The sequence below is a fragment of the Diceros bicornis genome, chromosome X (assembly GCF_020826845.1).
Source record: "Diceros bicornis minor isolate mBicDic1 chromosome X, mDicBic1.mat.cur, whole genome shotgun sequence".
NCBI lineage: Eukaryota > Metazoa > Chordata > Mammalia > Perissodactyla > Rhinocerotidae > Diceros > Diceros bicornis.
The window spans coordinates 30,920,218-30,946,839 of NC_080781.1; the positions used below are offsets into that span (position 1 = coordinate 30,920,218).

Consider the following 26,622-nt stretch of genomic DNA (forward strand, 5'->3'; position numbering starts at 1 on the left):
AAGCCTTGCATCAAAGAGAAAGGAGCCAAGAAGAGAACGCCCGTGAATAGGGCTGAGAAGACCAACACCAAAGAACAACGGGAGGTCACGCAGAGACGGTCCAGTGCCTGCTTTCAGCCCTCAATTGACCTAGGCGGGCAGGGCTCTCTGGCTGAGGCATCTCCTCAGTTACTCGTCAAGGTTTCAGGGACACGAGGACCTTGGCAAAACAGGCACGACATCGGCTCAACAGAGAGAGGATTCCAGGGCATGGCAAAGTCAACGGGAAAACCATGAGCCTGGACTAGCAGCGACCTCCACTATGAAGCTGAGCGAGGTGCGCAGCCCCGCCCTGCTGTTGGCCCCGCCCCTGCTGTTTTGCCACGCCCCTCCCGTTGGCCCCGTCCCTGGTATTGGCCCCGCCTCAGAAGGCTCCAGGCAGGGGCAACCGGAAGTCACGCCCACGGACTTGCGTCCAGGCTGTGGGGTCTGTGAGGACTTCCAGGGGAGCCGCTAAGACTCCGTTCGGCAGACGGAGTAGTCCCATCTGCTGCCGGGTGTCAGGTGAGACTCTGAATGGGGCCTGAGGCGATCACCCACCACCGAAAAGAGGGCGCCTACGAGATAGGAGCCCCAACCCAATCGTGGGAGGCCCCGGACTGGGCTGTGAGGGTGACGTACCACACACTGCATCTTCAGCGGTCTGGTTGAGGGGAGGGCTTTTCTGCGCGGGACTATGAGTCTCCGACCTGCCCGTGGTCAAGAACAGGCCCCTGAGTGAGTCCTGAGGGGACCCCCTCACCCCACACAGTGGGCGGCGCACCGAGCCTTGGCCCATCTGTCAGCCTTGGGAGGCCCCAGGCAGGGGCACCCGGAAGTGTTGCTGGTGACTGGCCCGTCTGTCAGCCCTGGGAGGCCCCGGGCAGGGGCGCCCGGAAGTGTTGCTGACTGACTGACTTCTGCCTCCGGAGTCTGAGGGAGGTGAGGCCTTAGTCTGAGGTAGGCAGTGCCATGTCGTCACGGAGGGAGTCTCGGGCCCTCTAGGAGTCCCGGGGAGGACCCAGAGTGCATTCTTAGGGTTCCACCCTCGCCAGTGCAGAGGGTGTGGCACAGCGTGTAGCCCTTTTGTCAGACCAGGATGTCTTGTGTATAAGGTGTCTCCTCACTTCCTTTTTGAGTGTTTCAGAGAGATGGGGCCTTGATCGGAAGCTGGGGCCTCAGGTAATAGACGGCAGCGGGCATGTTGCCAACCACTCTCCGATTTGAGGATCACAGGTGAAGATTGTAGGGCTAAGCAACTGATGACAGACGGGCCTCCACAGAGCCCTTCCCCTGCTGTCAGCCCTGAGAGGCCCAGGGAAGGGATGGCAGGTAGAGGCGACCTCTCCTTTCCTCCTCTTAGTCTCAGGAGAGTAAAAGATTTGTTCTCGGTAGATTATGTTAAGTCAGCAGCACTCTGATGCCCTGCCAGGTGTCATCGAGTTATGTCTGAAGGGTAACCTCACCATGTAAAAGTGTGGTCCCACAGATCACAGGGAACCCATGGGAGACCCCAAGCTGTGAGGGCCCGATGAGACACCCAATCACTCCCGCATGATGTTCACTGGGAACTGAGGCCTTATTTTGAGTGGACTAACTCAGGTCAGAAGGACAAGTCTCAGGCCATGCCAGGACTCAAGGTGAGGACCCCAAGAGAAGACCGTCTGGACCAGATACGCCAGAACAAAGGGGCACCATGAAGCTTTTCCATGCCCCTTTGGTCAATCCTGAGAGGTCTCTAGAAGGGGTAACCATTTATCAGGCGACTTTGGGTCATCCTTTGTGATTTTGAGGAGGTGAGAGCCTTGGTTTGAGGCAGTGATGTCGGGTCATCAGAAAGAGGATTCCCAGGAGCTTAAAGGTCTCAGGTAAGAACCCCAAGTTAGGACTCAGGGCTCCACCCATCCCAGAACAGAGGGTACTCCAGAGTGTCTAGCTCCTGCTGTTAGCCAGGAAAGCCCCAGGAGAGGTGGATAGACTGGGTCCTTCCTCAATTCCTCCTGGGGTGACTCGGGAAGATAAGGCATTCTTGTATGCAGGGGGATTGGCATCAGTTGGCAGAGTGGTCAGGCCTGAGACCCTACGAGTATTCAATGCAAGGACCCTGAGTGAATACAGAAGGACCACCAACCCCAGTCAAGTGGGCATCACAACAAGTTCAGCCCTGCACTGTTATGATCCCTGAGAGGCTGAGGGAAAGGCTGTCAGGTGGACATGACCCCTGTTATCTCCTCCACCTCTTGGGAGGTGGTGGCTTTGGTCTGAGGGGGCAGTGTCAGGTCAGTAAAAGAAGAGATCCCGGGACTTGCCTTGACTCAAAGTAAAAAAACAGAGTAAGAACTGAGAGACCACCAACACCAGTACAGATAATATCCACAGATTGTAGCTCCTGGTCATCCCTGGGAAATCCCAAGTTGGATTTCTGGAGGAGGCACCTCCACATTTTCTCCTCATTTGTCTTAAGAGGTGTAACTATAGAATTTAGAGGCACAGCCTCATATTAGCATAGAAGAGGTGACCCAGGCCCTATGGAATGCCAAGGTAATGAACCTGAGTTAGGACTAATGAGACCACCCTCCGCAGAACAAAAATGGGTCTACAGAGCCTGACCACACCTGCCTTCTATGAACCCTGAGAATTCTCAGCCTGGGTTGGCTGGCTGCACCCTGAAGAGCATTCAGACTTCCTCCTTCAAGTTCTTGGAGGACGCAGCAACCAGGAGGTCAAGAGACCTGTGAGGCTCTATTTCATTATTGTCAGAAGTCCATTGGAGGCGGCTTTTGTCAGAGCTGCCACAGTTGAGCTTACCAGCTGAAGCCACTCACATCTGCCTTCTTTCCCTTAGGTGGTGATTCCCCATTGCCCACCCTCCTCTTCATATTCCTGCCTACTGCCTGCCACCCACAAGTCTCATCATGCCTTTGCATCAGAAGAATCCACGATGCTCACATGATCAACGTCTTCAGACCCACCGTATGAACCAGGATCTGGAGGTTGCACAGATCTCCAGGGCTCTGGAGGTGACCTGTCTCTCCTCCCATCCTCTAATGCCTGGCAATTCGAAGGAGGCTGCTGGTGCTGGTATACCCAATATTCCTGAGGGTCCTCAGAGTTTCTGCTCATCTTCCATTGCCATCACAGCCACCTCATCAAGCAAGTCGGATGAGGGCTCCAGTAGCCAGGAAGAGGCGAATAGCACCTCACTGGCTACACCAGATCCCAACAGTGTGCCCCTAGGTGCTCTAGGAGAGAAAGTGGCTTCGTTGGTGAATTTCCTGCTATACAAGTATCAAATGAAAGAGCCAGTAACAAAGGAAGATATGTTGAAGATTGTCATCAAAGAATACGAAGACCACTTCACTGAGATCTTACTGAGAGCCTCTGAGCACATGGAGATGATCTTTGGTCTTGACGTGAAGGAAGTGGATCCCAGCAACCACTGCTATGGCCTCCTCATCAAATTGGGTCTCACCTATGATGGGATGCTGCATGGTGAAAAGGGCATCCCCAAAACCGGCATCCTCATACTTACCCTGGGTGCGATCTTCATGAAGGGCAACCGTGCCACCGAAGGGGAAGTCTGGGAAGTTCTGAATGTGACGGGCCTATATTCTGGGAGGAAGCACTTCATCTTCGGGGAGCCCAAGAAGCTCATCACCAAAGATTTAGTGAAGGAAAAATACCTGGAGTATCGACAGGTGGCCCACAGTGATCCTGCACAATTTGAATTCCTGTGGGGCCCGAGAGCCCATGCTGAAACCACCAAGATGAAAGTCCTGGAGTTTCTGGCCAAGGTTCGTGGGACTCACCCAAGTTCTTTCCCGTCTCAGTATGAGGAGGCTTTGCGAGACGAAGAAGAGAGAGCCCGAGCCAGAATTTCAGGCAGGGCTGTCTCTACTTCCATGGCCCCTGCCAGTTCTAGGGCCAAGTCTAGTCATTTCTCCCGCCCCTAGAGAAGCCTGAGCCTGATTCTTCACTTTGTGTTTGAAGAGGCAGTTAGTGTTCACAGAATTCAGGTCTGAGGTGGGGCTGAGAGGAACATGGTATATACGCCTATGTGTTCCTATATTATTTGTGTAACTTGAAAAGTTATTCTTTTATTTTTTGACGTATGTACTATTCAAATATCGTTTCTTCTAATATAGATTTGATTAGCTTCAAAATCTCCAAGTTTATGAATGATGTGGGTCACATATTTAATGCTTTAATGAGGTTTAATAGTAAGAGCTTTGTCGTTTTGGAAAGGAAATTGTGAAACCATCAATCTTGTTTTGTCATCTGGAGTAAGATATCATCGCATCGGTATAGGCATTTACTGGAAATGTGAAAGAAATCAGCTTTAAGATAGTTGGGGTAAAGATATAGATAACAAATGAAAGATTGGCAATTTATGGCCCTCTTATACCTTTTATTTTTTGTTTTATGTAATTAAATTACATATGCGTGAATTCACTGTTTATGAATATATGAGAAATAAATCTGAATAAACTAGACCTCATGCTCACTGTTTCTTTTATTCCCCAACCTTCATTGAACATTTGCTCTTTGTAAATCACCACATTAGTCTTGGCGATTCTAGGATAAACAAGACCTAGGAACTGCTCTTATAATTTTTACTTATAGGATTGGCAATTCTATAATAGTGACAGTGGGATATTTCCTAATATCCAAATGGCAAGTAAAAGAAGACAATAGCAGATGAGTGAAGGGGTTCCATATGAGACTGTCAAGTATAATTGGCCTGGGGCAAGGAAATTTGGGGTTCGAGGAAGCTCGAATTCCTTCCATGGTAGTTAATTTCAAGTTACATTTGGATGTAGGGCAAGATGAGGCTGAGAGGCTGGCGATCAGGGATCAGACCTTCAGGTGGTGTGTCTCAAAGTTGAGACTCAAAAACCTGGAGTGGAAAACTATTCTTCACAGTTACTTTGGGATCATGGTTTTGAAAGAGACAAATCTGCACCAGCCAGGAATAGAAGTTGTTCTGTGATCTTTTCCTTGTGCCATTGAACATAATTCACAAACTAAGTCTTTTATGCACATTATCTTCAAGGAGTCTTTGAGCAATAACAATGATACTTTCTTGAGGTGAGATACCCAGAAACCACTGGGTCGGCTTTGTTGCCCTGGGCTGGAAGAACCAGAGACTACTCCATTTAAGGGATATTTTAAATAGATTATTTTCAGTGTAATTTGGCATAGACTGAGAAATGTTCATATTTTTGATGGGGGTGAAATTAATGAAAATAGGAGTGGTTTGAATGGAAGAGAAACTAGCAAGGTGATGAATTGCTCCATGTCACAAACTCTAGGAATTTCAAGTTGCATCTAGCTGGAGAAGAAACTTCCTCCCCCGTTATTAAAGAATACCAAGAGATATATTTCTTGAGGTGTACTTGCTAAGCAGCATTTTGGTTGATCTGATATTCCGTGTCCTGTAGCACTTCGTGTTCTCTGAGACACTGGATTTTTGAAAATCACATAGGTGACGGTGGTAGAATCGGTGGTCAAAGTAATGGCACTAATAACTGCCATTCATTAAAGACCTAAGGTATGCCAGGCACTGGGCCAGGTGCTTTACATACATTTTACTCTTTCCAACACTCCATCATGACAGGGCATATCAGACTCACTCTTCAAATAAAGAGCCTAGGATTCAGAAAGCTTGAGAATGTGCCCGAGTTCACAGGTCTGGTATGTGACAGAACCAAGGCTAGACTTCTGGTCTGAAGTCTTCTAGGGCCCAGTCTGTTCCATTCCTGTGGCCTGAGGGCCATCTTCTATCTTTTGATTCATTTCTCTTCTCACTACTCCATAATGTCTCTTGGGGTAAAAAGGACCTTGAATCCGAAGTACTAAAAGCACATATAAAGAAGAAAGGTGAAAATGATAATCAAATACAATTTGGGGATTGGCTGTGGGCTTCATTTACTTAGGGTCCTGCTGCCCTTAATCCCAGGGTTCCTTGAGAGCTGACTTTGCCTAGGGGCTGGCATTTTTGTCCAGCTTCAGCTCTTTGTGTGTAAGAGTTTATAGTATGTCACCTCAGAATATGCCACGTTGGCATATTGGCTATTTTGAATTAAAGGTACTTGAGAAGCAGCTAGTGCGGGAGGGACACTCTGACCCTCCTCTACCCAGAAAGCAACAGATAAATCTCCCATGTGAAAGGTGTCCTCCCTGTACCAGGATGGTAGAAGGCACCCTTATCACCAGAGACAGGGAATTTAGGGTGGAGAAGGTTGTATAAACAAATCTTCTTACTTCCTCACCATTTACCTCCCCAAAACCAAACCCCTTTGCCTTGTCAACTCTTCACAAATTTATTGTTTCTTCATCTAAAAGGCATAAAAACTTCCTGCTTTGGTCACTTCTTTGGGTCTCATATTTTTGTGGGGCTCCTATACGTACATACTTATGTAATTAAGTTTGTTTTTCTCCTGTTAATCTGCCTTTTTATTATGGGGGGGAGTGGGTCTCAACCAAGAACCTAGAAGGGTAGAGGGAAAATTATTTTTCCTCCCCTGCATGTGCATTACAACACTCTTCCCCTGGGTATTCTCCAGTACACCCTCTTGTCCAAATTGGAACCTGAACCTGCTGATCAGCTCTTCGCTGCATCCTCCCCTGAAGTCTGGACCCTGCGCCAGTGGAACAGCCCAGAATCACCTGCCCTTTCCCTGACTTAGAGTATTCCGACTCCCTGGAAGTCCCATCCATCACCATGGAACCCCTCTGATAACAATATCCTGTTCCATGCAAAAGGTCATTTTTGTGTGTGTGTATGAGGAAGATCAGCCCTGAGCTAACATCTGCCAATCCTCCTCTTTTTCCTGAGGAAGACTGGCCCTGAGATAACATCCATGCCCATCTTCCTCCACTTTATGTGGGATGCCGCCACAGCATGGCCTGACAAGCGGTGCGTCAGTGCGCACCCAGGAACCGAACCCGGGCCGCCAGCAGTGGAGCAGGCGCACTTAACCGCTACGCCAGGGGGCCGGCCCCCGAAAGGTCATTTTGACAGTAAAATTTAGACCTGGTCATCACCACTAGGTGTTTTCATCACATTCTCAAAATGACTTTTAAATGATCTGGTGAGTATAGTTTTACGTAGCAAAGAATCTACTAGTTTTGGTGCTAGATCCCCGAGAGATGGGATTTGGATATTTGGAGTAGAATTTTAAAGGGATTTCTTATTTGAGAATAAGGAAAAAAAAACTCTCATTTTTTCAATGAGAGTTAATTTTAAGTTAAATTTGGATGTAAGGCAAGATGAGGCTGAGGGGGTGAGGGGGCTGAGGAGGCTACTGGACACATAAACCAATGAGTGAGCTTACCTTGGTGGCTCAAAACCAAAGCCTCTCCTATAAGTGATAGATGAGGGAAGACCATTGAAATAACTAAGTAAGTAAACATCTACAGTGTCTCAATTCCTGTAAACTCTGGACTCCTTCTAGGATGTAGAATGTGGTTCCTTGGTATTACCTTTGGATAATAGATCGATAGATAGAGAGAATCTTGGTTTTCAATATGCATAATTGCATCTGTGCAGATGTACAGGCATTTTCAGTCAGGTGGTAGAAAGCAGAGAATCATAAGTTAGTTTTGTTAATGCACCAAAAGTCAAGAGAAAATTTTCAGTATATTGTGATCATAGTGGTTATTGTAAAGGACAGCACAGAACAGTGCTTTTGAGTGAAATATGGCAAACTCTTCCTGCAAAGATTTACAAGGTCCTTTTGAAAATTATATGTGACCCTGTATTGGAAAGCACCTGTTACATAGTGAGGTCTCAAAAAGTGGGAAAATTGCAAGAGACATTTGGTCTTGTTTGAAACTCCACCGGGAAATGAAGAGGGTTGTTGATGTAACAAATTCTAGTGATTGCTCTCTACTGAGCACCTACTATGTAACAGCTTATGAGAGAAACTACAAGTGCTCAGCCACAAATTGTCATCCACTCCCTCCTGGGTTCATGGGAAGACTACATTGCACAGTTAGTTTGTAGTTAGAAAGGATCATGTGACTAGCCCTTGCCACTGAAATATGAGCAGAAACAATGTTTTTCACTTACAGGCCAAGGCATTTGCTTATTATTCTGCCATTTGTCTTTCCCACTTAACATAACTGCGGGATCTTCCCATGACAACACAGATAGATCTACTTCACTTTTATAACTACTCCCGTAGCATGTATGTGCCATAATTAATTTAACCATCTCCTTCTCATGTACACATAATTTGTTTCCCATTTGTTGCTATGACTTATAGAATAAAAATATTTTGAGCATGACTTATTGGGCTAAAGTCTATATTTCTGATAGCAAGGTAGAAATTGAGTTAAAGTGGAAAGTGTGTGGAGATTGTAAATTTTTAGAAATATTGCCAAAATTTTATCCCCAAAATACTGTACCATTTCATATTCTTAAAGTTCATGCATGTGAATACCATACACATACATGAACTTTATTTTATAAATATTTTATATTTTATATATATATTATTTTATAAATACTCACACATATTTTATAAATAAATTATTTTATATATCAATCCTTGCTTAATTTGATAAGCAAGGATTTGGTCAAAATGACCAGTTGACAGGGAATGGGGCCAGACAGGACTCTTACACTTAGTAAGGGATGAAGATCCAGGGAAAGAGTAATGTCCAGGGTCCATGAGAGAGACCACATGTAAATCCAAGTCCAGAGAGCTCAGAGCAGGCTGGTAGCCAAAGTTCTGAATCCAAAGTTTAGTGTAGGATGGAGAAAGGACCAGAAGGAGAGAAAGTGGAGAATCTGAATGGAGAGTCCAGGACAACTCACACGAAAAGTCTTGGGAAATCTCTGAATCATCACTAACAGCTGGAAATTGTATGGTTATCTGAGTAGGGAGGTCTACTGGATGAAAAGACCAGAAACATCCACCATTCCATAGAATTCCTCCACCTAATGTTAAGCCAAGTATAGCTGTATCTCCTGGATCATCCAGTAATGTTACTGGTGGATTCTGGGACAGCTACATGTCTTGACTACTCTGGTAGTCCACTAAACCCTTGGCAGTGTATCAGAGCTTGGATCTTTCTTGATTCCTGCTGGCAACAGGTATTTAGTCCTCTGTGTACAGTGGGCTCTCTCCACTGAGGTCAGGGCTATATGAATGTTAATGAGTGATGACAGACAGTTGAGACAGGTCAGAAGTACCAATAAGTAATGGAAGGCAACTGCAAGGAGGAAGAAATTTGAAGGGGGTACCCTAGTACTAATTTCCTCAGTTGCTCTACAGAAAAAGGGCTAGGTGTGGACATGTCTCCTAAAATAATCCAGATGGTGTCCCCAACACAGACTGTTTCTCATGTTTCCCAAGTGTTTGGCACACCAAAGAGTGGGTCTCTTCTGACTATGATCACTGGCCTACATTGCCAACAGATACTACCTGGAGGAAGAGGGTTAACCTAAGGTGCAGAAATTTGCAGATTGGATTCAGAACTTGTGGAGATTGTACTCTTCCTTTTTGAACTGACTGAGGGTGATAAGGATGTGAAGAGTCCAATGCAGGAAGCATCATATACCATCTTGTTGTAAGCATTCCCAACTCCAAGATAGTGTTTGAGCCTGCAGCCATCACAGGCTGCTCAAATACCTATAAATATCATTTATAACGGGAGAAGTTTTTTTTCTTTTAATTAATTAATTAGTTTATTTATAGTGTTACTTAAGATATCAGATTATTTTAATTCTCATATTTATCTACAACATGGTTCAAATTGCTAATTTCCATTTTTAGAAAGGAAATTTTGAGAGTCATAGCAGACTCAATGTGAACTATTGTAGTTGATAGCCCTGGAACTCCCCTAACAAACCCTGAGAACTTAAGAAAGCCACTCAGTCTAATTATGTCTAATGACACAAAGACATTGAACACATCTGTTCCACCAAACTTCAGTATCTCATGGAGTGGTAGAGAGATGTGGATGGGGAGAAGGGAAACTGTTCAAGAGAAGGAGAAAAGAATTTAGAGTCTCCATTCCTCTTTTGCAGTGAAAGATGTTTTTATTTTAACTACTGGGCTTCTGTGTAAATTTTGCTTTAAAAAGAAAAACACACAACAGTTCACTTTTTAGAAAAACAATATCAGAAAACCAGTGAACGATATGATTTTTTTTTTCTGGGGCCAACATTTTGTATTTCCATTAGTGGCACATACCCACAAAAATACTTTTTCAACTATAAAAGCTACTTTTTGAGATTTTTCTGTGTTTTAGATGGTTGAAAGGATTGGTATGAATGACATTCTGTGACTTAGGCACTGTCATTTCATGGTGTTGGTTCACAGGGGCAAACTGTGCCAAACGTTCTCAGTTAGCAATTTCCAAATAAGTGATTTTTCAAATGGAATTTAAAATCAAAAGTTGTTGTAATCGAAGTTTTATATTACATTTATCTTTAACTCTTAATTTTTCTTCAAAGAAACTTACCTTACATTAGTGAAAAGTAGAAGCTATATCTGTATCATCTCAGCTATAGTCTTAAAGTCTGAACATTATTTCCAATAAAACGGTAAATAAGGAACAAAACATGTTTCCATTTAAATATGCTTTAATTTGATTTTTAACATCACATTTAACATTAACACATTTTAACATCACATAAGTTTAAACATTAGCAAGCATTAATATTAAATACTTTTTTAAATGATAAAAATTTAATGATACAAAGAAATACAAATATGTGGATAGCAATAGATAACTTGTAATAATACTTAATTTCTTAATCTGATCAGTCTTCTCCAGTCACCCACAGGCTTAAGAAGATCTCTTCTAATTCTTCTGAAGCATTACCTTGAAGTCAAAAGCCCTCTGCAATGTAATTGCAGTTCTAAGCCAGTTAGCCTAAGGACCTAAAGCCCTTAAATAGCATTGCATTTAAAGAATTATCCTATGAAATGTTGCTGAAAATATTTTTCTAATAAATGTTATATCTCTTCTTCTAACTAAAATGGAAAAAAATCCAATACAAGAAAATACATCTTAATATTTGTTAGCAAAAAATCAGAAGGTGGTTGCTTTCTTTTCCTAAACCAAGACCTTTACCTTTTGAGACAAGAATGTGATTTTTCCCAATTTATAACTTAAAACTTGAAAACCATCACTCACCACCTCACAGAGGCTACATATTATTTTTCAAGAATATGACAATTACAAATCAGAGATCGTCAGAACGAATATTGACAATTCTTGCAACAAAGGAATAAAACTATTTTCCTCCCCACAAAATATGAGTAACAATACACAAAACTGTCTGAGAGAAAGGAATAAACATGAATTGGACTAAAGTGGTAAATTAATTATTACACAGAATAAGATTATATCAGCCCATAGTGTCCTGAGGAAGCATCATGAAGAGACCCATAAATGTGTTGATGATTTTATGACAACTAGTAGAAGGGACAATCTTAAATAAGCAATTTAAAGCAATATAAAAATTATGCTAAGTGTTAATAAGAAACAAATGGTTAGAAAAAATTTTGAGATCAATGTAACTTGACAAGATATTTCCCCACCAAAGAGAACACCTGTAAACATGAGTATATTTATAGAGAAATGTTATTACCACCAGACTCGCAAATTGTATTTTCAATTTCTGTGAATTAAAAAGTATATTTTTACACATTTAGCAGCTCCAGCATATGTACAAATCTTTAGTGGTAATTAGTCAGCCCAGTTTAAGAGTACTTCCATTATTACTTCACTTTCTATATCCACATTTGAACAAAATCCAACTGGATGTGTAAACTGCTCCCTAAAGGAAAGTTGAGCACATTCAGATCACAAGTTTCCCTTACAGTGTCTGTCCTTTAGTGCATGGAATGGATCTCAAGTAGCCTTGAAGGATGGGACTTTCAAAAGTGCTGAACTATGATCCTCCATTTCCCCAAACCCATTCATGAATGGGAATGAAAGGACTGCCATTTCATTGCAGGTGGTGATTAATATTAAATGAAAAATTTTCTTTCCTTGTGTCTCTCTTTTTTTTATTATGGTGAGAACATGATATCTACCCTCTTAACAAATTTTGTAGTGCACAATACCGTATTTTAACTATAGGCACCATGTTGTACAGCAGATCTCTAGAACTTATCCATCTAGCCTAATTGAAACTTTACACCCATTGGATGTTAGATATGTCTATCACCTAGATTGTGGTGATGGTATCACAGGTGTTTACTTATATGTGAAAACTCATTAAGTTGTACACATTAACTATATGCAGTTCTTTGTATATGAATTATACATTAATAAAGCTTTTTAAAAACTAAAAATGTTTCTTTCACTCTCCTAAACCTTTCACCTAGAAAGAGCAACATACAGGTATTTCAGTGAATATTGAAGTAAATTTTGGCTTATGAAAAAAGAAATATCTAAAACTCTACTTAAGTGCTTAATTTCATGTGTATTTGGAGCCTAAAAGTATCCATACCTGTGTCAGCACAGGGGTGGGAAAGTACAATGAAAGGGCTCCCCCTTCTTGGGGAGGTACATAGGGAAGCTTTCATATATGGAGACAAAAGCATGCACATTGGGATTGGATTTGGCTCACAGATATCAGTGGCCTAGTTTCAAAGAAGAAAAATATAAACTAAGAGGAAATACAGATTACTTAAAACATATTGAGTTGAAACACGGTATAGCAATCATTGCATTACTTAAAAAATGTCACTAATTGGCAATGACACTGAAATGTAGACATAGCAAACAGTCTATTGAGATGAATCACAAGACCTTAGCCTAACTATTAAAAGACAAATTAGAAGACTTAAAACACAAATTAGAAGTGTTCTAAAAATAACACTGACCTCAGAGTCTCCAAGACCTCATAAAGCCAGTCAGATGTGAGAGAGAATACTGTATGCTATAAATAATGATTAAGGTGACTAAGACATCATCTCTGCTTTAAAGAAACATGTAATTAAATAAAAGAACAATGACAAATAGACAAACTACTATGTTATTAGGTAAAAGATGACAAGGTATTCAAGCAAAAGCCCAAGGGAGGACGTGGCATTTGAGATGGGTGTTGAAAAATGCTAGAATTTTGAACAGGTAGTGTTTGGGGCAAGGGAAAAGGTGTATTCTATCAGAAAGGGTACATAGTATAAGGAGAAGAGATAGGTAAGCATAGCGTTTGTTCAGGAAAGAAGTACCATTTGGGTCATGCATAAGAAAAGAGACAAGAAGTGAGTGATGAAACTAAGGAAAGCAGGGGTCACTTTGTGGAGGGTTTGGATGCCAGCATGAGGATCTTTGTTTCTGAATAAGGAATAACATGATGAGAAGAACAATTCAAGCAGATTAGACGGCAGTATTTGGGGGAAGTACTTTTCCCAGGGAAGACATATTATAATAAGGCAGAAAAGATAATTATGCTGATAAACAAGATAAATTATAAATGGGGATTGGAATGGATTTGAGATAAAATTCAAAAATGCAGAGGAATAATATCAGGGACAATAAATAGCCAGAATGTAAACTGGAGTCAAAAAGAAGGCCAACTTCAGAAAAAGGAAATGTTCTTTCTATCAGTTTATATAGTGCCTAGGATCTAGAAAAGGGTGGAGGTAGTGGAAGAGAATTACGTATAGTAAAGAAGTATTGGGATTGATGCGAAGCAGAGATTCAAAGCCATACACATTACCACCTATTGAGCCATCGACTCTGTCATTGTCGATGTATAGGGAGCTCTCTGCACTTCCGTGAAATGAAAATCTGCTATGTCTTAATGACACCTAGTCAAGTTACCAACTGAAAATAATCTAGGCCTGGCCTTGTAAATGCAAATGGTGCAAGAGTCAAGGAGACCTAAAGTGTCATGTAGAAGTAATACATTTGACTCTCATATTTGGCAGCAGTTAATGGAGAATGGCACTATCTTCTCTGATAATCCACTAATTCACACTTTCTCATACATTCTTCTTTAGAAGAAGTGAAGGCTATATCCATTCTTATTTTGTTAATGGCAGTAAAGCTTACCACTGAAAGGGCCTGGAGAGGGAGAAAGGGCTTATTAGCAAGAAATAAGAGAAATGACTGACCTCAGTAAGGCAGAAAACTGATTGGGTATGATTTAAGGAAAACCAAGAGATACACCTGATTCCAAAGAATCTCCTCAGTATTCTGCTGTCTCACATTTATTCAACAGAGTATCAGATAACTGATAGAGGGAGATTACTTTGGACAAAAACAAAATTTTAAAAATGTATAGTTTGATTCTCAGATTTACTTTTAAACCATTAAGAGAAGAAGTTAAACTTCAAAGTGAGGAATGTGGTCCTGCTAGGCCTTGCATAATGGACCAGCCTATAGGTGTGAACCAAAGAGATCAATCTAGGGTGACGGAAATGTGTTCCTTGGAGCAAGAGGTGGCATTAAGGGAGAACAAACTGGGCTTAAGTCTGGTGACAATAAAAGTCTTTTGAACTTCATTTCAGTGAACTCAACTTAAACTAATGTAGGTAACAATATAAAAATTATTTCAAATACACATAAATGAAAAAAATATATGATAGAAAAAATAATTTGGTAAATGAAAAGTTATGTTTATCTCAAAGAAAGATATATTTGATAACTAAGACAATGAAATGAAAAACCAGATAAATCTCTTCAAATTAAAAAGCATTTATAACTTTATGATGCATTTTAAAGAAGATAAATGAAAGCAATCACACTTTCGTCACTCATAGGTTTAAAAAGTCAATTACCAAAATAAATCAGATTTCTTTAAAACAACAATTTTATGTTTTGAAAGATATGAAATATCTTTCAAAATATAGTCATTCTTCTCCATATATAGATCTAATCAAGAATTTCAGGGGGCCAGCCCCGTGGCTGAGCGGTTAAATGCACACGCTCCACTACTGGCAGCCCGGGTTGGGATCCCAGGCGTGCACCGACACACTGCTTGTCTGGCCAAGCTGAGGCGGCGTCCCACATACAGCAACTCGAAGGATGTGCAACTATGACATACAACTATCTACTGGGGCTTTGGGGAGAAAAAGGGGGAAAAAAAAGGAGGAGGATTGGCAATAGATGTTAGCTCAGGGCTGGTCTTCCTAAGCAAAAAGAAGAGGATTGGCATGGATGTTAGCTCAGGGCTGATCTTCCTCACAAAAGTAAATAAATAAATAAGTGATCTTTCTAAAAAAAAAAAAAAATTTCAATTGTATGGGTATCCCCCTCACTCCCTGAAGATAGTGTTTGTTACTGGACTAGCAAAAGGCATAGGATTAAATTTTTAAAATAGAGAAAAAATTCATAATGGAAAGAATGTTGGAGTAGAAAGCTAGTAAAGTAGATTCAAGTTTTGCTACTCAGTGACATGATCTTGACTAAATCAACTGAATTGAATAGGTCTTGGTTTCCTCATCACTAAAATGAAGAGCTTCAAGGTAGATATTTCATGCTGTAACATCATGATAGCAGCAGCTTTCACACTAGATTCCAACTATAACTAGCAGTATCCATTGACATACTGTAATCCTAGAGAAAACTCTGTTGATTGCCTTCTCAGTGCCTTTCTTCTTTGATAAGAATCTCACTTTTTGTGGTGTTCCATTCCCTTTACCAAACACTGGTTTAACCATAAGTATGAAATCCAATTCTGGTCGAGGGGATGCAAGGAGAATTGCTGTGGGGCTATTGGAAAAGGTTTGCCTCCTGAAAAAAGAGAAGTACAAGAAGAGATGCTACTCATCCTGTTCCATGAATAAGTATATGAAGGTGATATGTGAGGACTTCAGTAGCCATTTTGAAGTTTTCAGTGTAGATAGCTGAAACAAAGCCAGCTGGCTGAAAGTGGCTGTGTAAAAATTAGTCTCTGATAATTTTGTTGAGAAATATTAAACTATCCATATAACTTTCTACCACTTGATTTCATGTCATATAAAATATTGAATTTTCTTATTATTAACCCGTGTTTATTCATCTATCCAGTTATTATGACTGGAAGCATCCTAAATGACAAAAACTAGACAAAAACAAAAACCTTGAAGCACAAAGTTGTTATTATCTATTCACCCTTATCTCCCCTCACAACACAAAATATTATGTATAGTACAAACTCCATCAATGCTTACTCATTTTGTTTTCCTGATATCCATTTCTCTGCACAAGGGAATAAAACATACCTGCTATGCTGAATCAAAAAAACTATCCCATTAATTTTTCCTTTTTTTTAAAGCCATTCCATGAAATTGTAAATATATAATAACTGTATATTCCTGCTGTTGGGATTCTACAACAGGACGTAACAATGGCACAGCAACACATCCAGCTGATCCCTATTTTCAAGGTGGAATCTAAAATAGTCAAACTCATAGAAGCAGAGAGTAGAAAGGTGGTTGCCAGGGGCAGAGCGGAGGGTGGACTACACAATAAAATAAACTTATGAGTCAACATATCTGAGGAAATTAAAAAGTAAAGGAGAGAATCACAATGTATGATGAATTATATTTTTTAAACAAAGATATTTTAAGCTTCTTGTGAACACCTACCAAACTTTCAAGGGCCATCTTAAACACCAACTGGCCCATGCAACTTCTTTTGGCTCCTTTATCAGAGTGACCTCTAGCCACTTTGAGTCCCATAACTCACCATTTCTATGTCCATTGTGGAACTCCCTGTTTGCCTTGCACCAGCCTTTGTTTAATGTCCTTGTCACTATTAGTCTGTAAGATCTTTTGAAGGCATGAGTATGGTTGAACCATATCTGTACACCTTGTGGAGTTTATCCCTTCACAGAGAAGGGTTAATAATTTGTTGTATTGAAGGGAATTGTAGCATTGTTATTCTTCAAAATAGCTTGATTTACAGTTGATATAGTTTATCTTTACAAATATACCAATATAAAAGTGTAAATAACAGTCTTGGTACAAAGTGACTTGAACATGCTTACATTACAAGGAGAAAAGTAAATATTTACAAACCATCTTTCTCTCGCAGGTATATGGGACTGCTTAATATCAAGCTATATTTTGTCACTATCATTGTCAATCTCTCTGGATCACAAACTGGAAAACCCAGAGTTAGTCGTAATGCCCCTTCTCCTGGACCTTCCTTTTGTGGTTGGTCTCTAGGTCTGGCAAACCTCATCATCTCTCCTTTATAAGCTCATTACTTTCAGTCCTCATCTCAATGATTTGAGTCAAGATAGTTACTATTTCCTCCTTCAGCATTTGGAAGAACATCCTGACCGGTTTATGCTTTCGGTCTCCAGTACCTCTCCTTTTAATCCATTCTATTGTTGTAAGAGTGTCTTTATTCCCATTACGCCCACGTAGCAAATTCCTAACTTTTTATGCTGATATCAATATCTCAACTATATGACTATATCTAATTTTCTAATCTTAAACTTCAACTACAACAATCTATCCACACAATTTTCTAAATGTATATCATTTGTTCACACTCTATAGTCTATTCATGCCATTTCCCCCTAGCAAACATCTTCCTCTCTCTCCACTTCTGATCCAAATCCAATGCATCCTTTAAGAACCCAAATAATTCCTGCCTCATCAAAAAGTCTTTCGTTGATAAATTTAGATCACATCGATCTCTTCCCTTATCTGAATTCTGCTCTTGTCTTCTGCATGTCTCCCAATTAGTTTGTATGTACTTCAAAGGCAGGAACCACTTTTATATCACCAAATTCTCCCAAAAGAACAAACAAAGGGCTCAAAAATAGTAAGCATAAAAAGCATTTTTAATAATTGCTCTTGTGGATTTGACATGAAAGGGCAAATAGAATTATAACAAGAAGGCCCAAATACAAGGATATATGCTATTACCACTGAGATTGTCACACAAATACTTAATTTAAAACCAACAAAAAATGAAAAACATTTTTTTGCTACCAAAATAGAAAATGATAATACAACATCTATATTAATGCCTTTCTGCTTTTTAAATTTATTCTGAGAGCATAGTAATGTTAATAAAGCACTCAACCTTCATTCTCCTGGCTTATGAAACCTGGATCTCTCACTAGGACTGCTTTCTGATTATGCACACTTGAGTGCACACACTTCTACATATTTTTTTAATGCAGTAGATTTATATATAATTATATTTCAATTTCCACTCTGTAGTAATATCCCATGAAAATTCTTTTTCAATTCAGACATTAAAAATGTATGAATGAAACACTAATACAAAGGAGTAAAGTAACAAAGAATACTCATAAAATGTTTCTAGAACGCATGTTATAAAGGCACTCAATTGTACATCCATGTTAAATACAGTGTCATGAAGAACTTTCATAATATTCAGTCAACTGTGCTGCGCTGTCCAACACTATTCAGTCATGGACACACACATACAAATGGGAGTAAAACTCACTACTGTGCTTTTAATAATTATCTTTATTAATTTCATCCTGAATGCTCACATAATGTGTTCTGGATCAGACATAGATTTATCATTCACTTAAAATACAAATTCGCTTAAATGCAGATAATGACCACACGTTGTCACAGCCTGATTCTTACTCCTGGGGTGACATGATGAAAGCCGGGTCAAATGTCCTGTACTTACAAACTTGGAAGTTATTACAATAGGTGAGGAATAGAGAAAAATGGATTTTTCTGCTCATATACAGGAGCGGGATGCAGCTGCCTTCTCCTCCCCTCCTGAAATGAAGGTAAAGAACCTGTACTCTGTGGAGATGGGATGGAAACAACCCCGAGTTCTCACTCTAACCTTTTGGAATATAAAGACATCTTTCCAAGGGCCAGATAAGCTCTGATGTCCCTGGACTCGACAACCTAGCAATGTCTCCAAGGTCTTATTTTCTGTTGCAGTGCAAATACATGCTTCTGGATTTAGCTAGATTTCTCTCGAGTTCTAACTTCCCAAGGCTTACCCTTATGCCAGGATCCCAAATGTCAGCAAAATTTTGTCAGAAAGCTCCAACTCTGCAGAAACACACACATATTTTCTCTACATCCTATATTTACTGTATATAATATTAAAAACCATCAGTACCTATGAGATACACAAACTTTAAAAAGGACAATATAGCGTGAAAATTTGATTGGATGAAAATGGTGTGTCTTAAAAGGAGATGTAAATATTGAGGCAAACTACACCCGACATTTCTGGGGATCAAATTGGGACATGAAGAATCCTCAGTGCAAAGCAGCAGTTGGGGAGGTGAGTGAAATGTGCTCTAATGCTTTGATCTGGGATAATATTTTCACAATGGCCAGTTCACCCTTACTTCCACCAAGGATGTTACGGTCCTCACTGAAGAGGGAGTGAGAAACATAAACACACAAACAAATAAGTAAATAAAAGCCTTGCAGGTAAGGCTCCGAATTACTAAAATTCATGTTTCTTGGAGACATTTTATGTTGAAACCCAGGAAATATTTTTTTAACAACTATACTTAATTGAAATCCAGCTCTCTGCCAAAGACGTCATTTTCCCCATATCTCTCCTGAGAACAGATGGATCAAGTAAAGATAGTTGGGAGATGGAGTCAGCATCCTTTTTACTACCCAGTACAATTTCCCTTCTTCCTTGAGATTCATTCCATGTGGTTACTATCCAAAATATATAAAGGACTCATAGAACTCAACAGCAAAAAAAACAACCATCTGGTTAAAAAATGAGCCAAGGGAATAGACATTTTTCCAAAGAAGACATATAAATGGCCAACAGGTACATGAAAAGATGCTCAACATCACCAATCATCAGGGAAATATAAATCATAACCACAGTGAGATATTACCTCACATCTCTCAGAATGGCTATTATCAAAAAGACAAGAAATAACAAGTGTTGGCAAGGATGTGGAGAAAAGGGAACACTAGCAGACCGTTCATGGAACTGTAAATTGATGCAGTCACCAAGAAAAACAGTATGGAGGTTCCTCAAAAAATTAAAAATAGAACTACCATATGATCCAGCAATTCCACTTCTGGGTATATATCCAAAAAAAATGTAATCACTATCTTGAAGAGATATATGCACCCTCACGTTCATTGCAGCATTATTCACAACAGCCAAGACATGGAAACAATCTAAGAGTCTGTCAAAGGATGAATGGGAAAGAAATCTTGCCATTTGCGACAACATGGATGGACCTAGAGGACATTATGCTAAGTAAAGTAAGTCAGGTGGAGAAAGATAAATACTGTATGACCTCACTTATATGTGGAATCTAAAAAAAAAGTCAAAATTAGAAACAGAGAGAAGAATAGTGGTTGCCAGAGGCTAGGAGGTTGGAGAAATGGAGAGATGTCGGTCAAAGGGTAAAACTTGCAGTTGTAAGACGAATAAGTTCCACAAATCTAACATACAGCATGGTAACTATAGTTAACAATACTGTATTATATACTTAAAAGTTACAAAGAGACTAGATCTTAAACGTTCTCAACACACACACACAAAAATTGTGCTTATGTGAGGTGATGGGTGTGTTAACTTTATTATGGTAATCATTTCACTATATATACATGTATCAAATCATCACACTACACACTTTAAACTTACACAATGTTATATGCCAATTATATCTCAGTAAAGCTGGAAAAAAAAGAAAAAGAAATCTAGGTTTCCATCCATCCACCCATCCATTTGTATATAGGCAGAGGAAAAGCCTGTAAATGCTGTTCACTCAATATTAAAAGTTGATTAACCATGCATGGTGCGATTTTTCACATTCTTCTTTTTACTTTTCTGCCATCTTTGAATTCTAAATACTGAGTATGCATTATATTTTCAAAGTCATTCTTCCAATTTTTAAAATTACCAAAAAAATCATTCCAAGTGAAAACAGAAGAGTTGCTATAAGACCTTTCATAATTAGCTGCTAAATGGTAAAGACAATAATTGCTATAGAAGATCAGGGGAGGAGGAGATCATTTTGGGCTGCCTTGGTGGGCATATAATTTTACCAAAATTAAAACAAATGTTTAGGCCTATGTACATCATGGAAAATTAATAAAAAATAGATAATAAGTTTATTACAAGTATAAAAGATATATAAGCTATGCAATGTATTGTATATGGAAATTATAAGGTATCTGGGAAAGGACTGTTTACTTTTTTCTCTATTTCTATAATTGCACAAGTCAGTGGTCTGCAACCCTCACTGTGCATCAGAATGACCTGGACAGCTTTTAAAAACTACAGATGCCAAGGACACACTCTGCAGATCCAATCTCAATTGGTTTGGAACAGGTCCCAGGCATCTGTAATTATTTAATCTCTCCAGGTGCTTTTAATATGCATCCAGATTTGAAAAACACTTTGTGATGTAACAGGGAGAGAGTTTGTGAGAACTTCGGGGATCTAAGTTAAAGAAGTCTAACATTAGTATCACAAAGAAGCAATAACCCACAATGATAAAAATCATGGGCTCTGGAGTCAAATTGCATGAATCTAAAACCCAGATATACTCATTATTAATTGTATGTTTCCAGGAAAGTAACTTAAACTCCCTGTGCTTCAGTTTCTCTATTTAATAATAGCAGTGATAATATCTAATCACGCTGTTTGTTGTGAGGACTAAATGAAACAAATCTATGTAAAATCTATGTAAAAGGACTAAGTCCTTTCCTGACATCAGCAAATGTTGGTTATTATTATTATTATTATTAATCACAACTTAATATTTGTTTGTCAAATATTCAATCAAAATGAGAGCGAATTATATTGAAGAATAGAATATAAGTGAATCTCTGCTTCATTTTGTCTTATCCACACATGCTTTCCTTACACAAGGCTGTAGAATAGCTCTTACTTGTCCTTTTGTAAGTAGTCCTGAGTCTGCCTCCCATCAAAGAACTGAAGGATATTTGGGAATTTTTTTAAGTATTTTGAGTAAAAGTTAAATATTGTGAGAATACATATGGATGCCTAATGTCTGGGATTGGTGGAAAGAACCGACAATCTCACAGACTAGAACACTGTTGATAATAAAACCAAAATAAATATATAAGAATTCACCAAATGATACGTTTCTACATAATAACTCTGATCATCCTGGAATGTGGTGGTTGGTTGTCTGCTTCATTCCCTATTTTCCTGTTTGCAATAGATGTTAGAACCAATGAAATTCTCTCTTCATTAGAAATGTCACTTAAAATCTTAATTATTTCAGAGAGAAGCACTATAATGTTTAAATTCTGTTGTGTATACTTGTATTGTTCAGAGTTTTATATTATGTTCTATTTTTGTGTTTATTCATGTCAAAGTTTTCAATTATTTTCACTTGATAATATATTTTTTTAACTTTGTTTTTATAATAAGTTGCTTCTCCTCCATTATTTGTTTTTTCTCAATGTTTTCTTGTTTCCTCCACCTGTCTATTTTTCCAGGTCAAATTTAAAATTATTTTGTCAGTTCCTTAAAATTTGTATTGGTATTAAATTTCATAAATGAACTTGAAGACAACTGACATTTATACATTTGAGTTTACCCACAATGAAATATTTTACGCCTTTCCATTTGTTTGTTTTCTTTTATACCAAAAGTTATTTTGTTTGTTTCCTTCATGCAGTATTTGTCTATATATTATTAAGCTTGTTCTAGCTATTTTTATACGTTTTTGCTATTGAAGTAGTAATTTTTAATTAAATTACGTATTCATTGCTGGTGTATAGGAGAGCTATTGATTTTTACTACTTTGTTTAATAACTGGGAATATCCCTCAGTTCTCTTCTGAGTTCTAATGGGTTTTCACTTACTACTTCTGGGTTTCCCAGGTGCACAAGCATATAATTTGCAAGTCATTACAACTTTGACTTATATTTTCCGTTATTTATGTATATTCTTAAATTTTAAAATATTTTTAATATTTTATTCTTAAACGTTTTACTATTTTAAAATATTAAAATATAGCCTTTTGAAGACTTCTTTATATAACTATATACGTAAATTTGATTTTGAAGTCATTCTACTTAAAATTATCAATGAAGAGAAAACATAAAATCTATACATTTCCATATATGTCTTATATAATCAATATCAACTTTCAATAATATGTTAGGCACACTGCAGGTCCTAAATAAATATTAGTGGAGTTGAATTATGTTGCTATTATTTCCAAAGTAAAAAGAGGGCTCTCTTTTCCCCTATTAATAACTATAAGACTTGCTTGCAACACAATGACAAGTGCTGCTGCTTAAAATAGCGTGCTTTATTATCCATAAATAAGTCTTTAGAATTTGAAAACTAGAAAATGCAGAAAGGGTCAGAACTCATCTCAGACAAAAATGAAGTAGGCAACATTTGTCAATGATGTCTCTACTGATCCTTCTTCATTGTCATTGTCACATCATCATCATCGTCATCTTCATCATCATCATGAGTTATATCGAATGGGCTATACTCATTAGGGTAAAATCAGAAAACATTTTTCCTTCACTGGCCCTTCAAACCCACTCTGTGTACTGGTTCTTTCTCTGTCCATTGGTAAAACCTCAGCAAATCCCATAAAATTTTTTGGTAACATCTAAATAATAAAATGTGCTTCAAATACTTTCAATTCCTGGAAAATCCCATGTCACTAACTAAATGTCCACTCTAAGGTCATAAACTCGTAAAACATGATCTTTTCCAACGGAAATATTTCTCCTCCTCCAGCTCAGGTCTGCCTTGGATGCTAAAGCCTCCAATCTAGCAGGAAGTGTCCTTTATCTTTCCCTACTCTTTTATTCCGCCCTTCACTCCATCCTCACCTCAACTCCCTACTAGAGTGACTGACTCTAGCTCTCTAGAGTCAGAAGAACAAAGAGAGAGGAGATACAAAATAATGTATTGCTTGAGCGGCCCAGAGATGGATTATCCAGAATGGCTCTTTTCCAGTGTTAAATTTGTTTTCCCATGGAAGTTTGTGGATTCCTCAGATACACCCACTAGAAACTTCCAGTTATATTTTTCAAGACGTGGACAATGCCTTTTCTCCACCTGGTCTTTTAGGCCTTCAACCCATAGCCCCTGCACATTTGGTGGTCTATCCTATACTGACTTTCCATTGGGGACTCATTGCTTCTTCAGTCAGTTCTCTTGGGAGGGATCCAAATAGCATCAGACTAGTTTCCTCCCACATTTCCCGTTAAAAAGTATTCAGGCATCCTGGCTCTACCATCAGTGGAATGTTGTTGGCTCCCAAAGCAGCCCTCTTTATCACCCTATACTATATCCTCTCAGACCTTCTAGCCATTGTTTCTAATATCAGTATTTATGATCCTCAGGTTCTGGGGAATGTCACATGTAAAGTTCCCTATGTGGTCTCTTAAAGCCCCTTCTCTCATTTGGCTTAAGGTGAGATGGATTCACACGAATAACTCCAAGGAAACAGTCTCCCCCACTCATCAGCTACAACCTTTGTATACCTTTGAGATATATGGTACAATCGCTTGGTTCTTAACCTTTGGGGCCTCAAACAAAACTGAGTCAGAAAGCATCCCATTTCAATACCTGGATACCTTATCATTATATTATTATCCCTTTCCTCCATTCTGTCTGTGGAGAAAGAGTTAAGATGCAAGCTATAATTATTGGCAAAATTTAACGTTGGTCATTTAATTTTAGTAAATAATGCTGATAATGGTTTTCAATAATAATAGAAGCTCTCATCTATTTTATTTTAAAGACTTTTTATTTTTTTAGAGTAGTTTTAGGTTCACAGCAAAATTGAGAGGAAGGTACAGAGATTTCCCATATATCTCCTGCCCTCTCATTTATTAAAAAAGTTAGTATTTATTAATGCAGTTATTTGTTATTACTTACACGTCCTAATGATTCAGGCAGATAGAGTCTTAATTCAAATACAGATCTTGATTTATTCTACTTGGTGATTGCAGGTAGGTATGAATATAAGAGAGAAAATGGCATCTAGCAGTTGGTCTATTTTTATACCTTCCATTTTCTAGGACACATGATTATTACCTTGTTCATCAAGGCTTATTGAACCACGCCGCTAGTCCGCTGGGGATGGTTTGCCTTCTGTTCTCACATTCATTTTGTCTCCTTGACACTTCTCTGAATTTAGTGCTGAGCTTCACACTAATCACACCATCCACCTATTGACTGATGCTCACACTACTGAAATAAAACTGTAGACATAATGTAACAACGTCAGATGACCCTATTTCTATTGTCTATGTGCATTCCAGTCTTGCAACATCAATGATAAATACTTAATGCTGAAATTTAAAGAAATAATTTGTAACTTCTGGAAGAAATACGAACTTCTTTGTAAATAATGATTACTTTTTGGTTCAGTGAAATTGAAAATTAGACACAGTTGAAAGAACTCAATGCATACAGATTTAAGACTTCAACACCACATTAATTTTAAGAATACATAAAATTACTAAAAGGCCATCACAACGTCCCAAACATTTATTGAATATTCTTCACTTTAACAAACTATTACAAAATGAACACTTAAATTTCATTCAGAAAGTCAGGGGCATCTTAGATGGTACATAAAATTAAGCCTAAATGTTACTAAATATACTTAAAGCTCTGCTTCTCTAAAGAAAATAGCAAAATGGCAGTATTTTTCATTCATAAGAACTACAGTTATTATTTCATCAAAAATGTTGAAATAAGCATAAGGTACATGGTAATACTTTATTTTGTAGAACACTACTTCTTAGAAGAGACAGTTCAGAATGCCCCAATTGCCAGATTTTGCTAAGAGTGTAGTCAAATAAAAGTACTTAGTCCTGTTAGAAATTCCACTTAATGTTACAAAATGATCCGTTATTGCTTTCAGAACCACTAGGCAATTACAGAATGACAAAACTTCCATTAGCAATCCAATGTAGCAATTGAAGCAAAGGGTCCAAAGGAATCACATAGAAGACACTATCACAGCCATGATCTATGGAAGAAGATACTGTCACTAAGGTATCAGAAAATGTTAATCAGTGCAAAATGTTAACTATAGTATTAATACTAAAAGCATTTAAGCATACACAATGCAGTAAGCTATTGGGAACAGAAGGATGAGTGTGTAAGAGCAAACACTGGCAAGCATTACAAAGGCCCCTTATTCACATGAATGGGCATCTATTTATTAAATGGAAAATATTTTTTGACTTTCACCCACCACATGCTATAAATTTGAAAACACAGAATGGGTATTTTTTTTAACATGGCTCCCAGCAACTATTTGCAGTTAGGAAAAGAAATTTCTCCAAACTGTGACTGACTGCCTGATACCTTGTTCTCTTGGGCGAGTTCACAGAAGGCTCAGGCCTAAGACATTTCAGTCAGTCCTCAGTTCTACCAGATTAAATGCTGACTTGATCAGACAGTCCCCAGCTCATTCATTTCCCATGACTCTTCAAGGCTGATATTTCAACAATTGGTTTTCCTTGTATACAAGTAAAACAGTGTCCTTAAAATAACTCTAGGTCTATGAGCTATTCTTCGACATTCCAAACTATCTATTTTTTTTAGATCTACTCCCCAGCTCTTCTCTTCAAGAGACATCCTCCAAGCTTTCCCATCATATTGACCATCTCCATTCTATAGATTTCTTTAGTATTTATCATTTCTACCACTTGCTTTAGAGACTTAACAGTATAC

General features: G+C 38.8%; 1 protein-coding gene across 1 annotated transcript; it reads left to right on the forward strand.

Moving 5' to 3' along the window:
- The first annotated feature begins 486 nt into the window (after window positions 1–486).
- On the forward strand, window positions 487–4,130 carry LOC131400479 (melanoma-associated antigen B16-like). Its single transcript, XM_058535206.1, has 2 exons — window positions 487–543; window positions 2,864–4,130. The coding sequence occupies exon 2, from the start codon at window positions 2,934–2,936 to the stop codon at window positions 3,969–3,971; it is 1,038 nt and encodes a 345-aa protein (XP_058391189.1). The 5' UTR covers window positions 487–543; window positions 2,864–2,933; the 3' UTR covers window positions 3,972–4,130.
- Window positions 4,131–26,622: the final 22,492 nt, after the last annotated feature.

Excerpts from the sequence above, each read along its gene's own strand:
- LOC131400479 (XM_058535206.1), top strand. The coding sequence starts at position 2,934 with ATGCCTTTGCATCAGAAGAATCCACGATGCTCACATGATCAACGTCTT.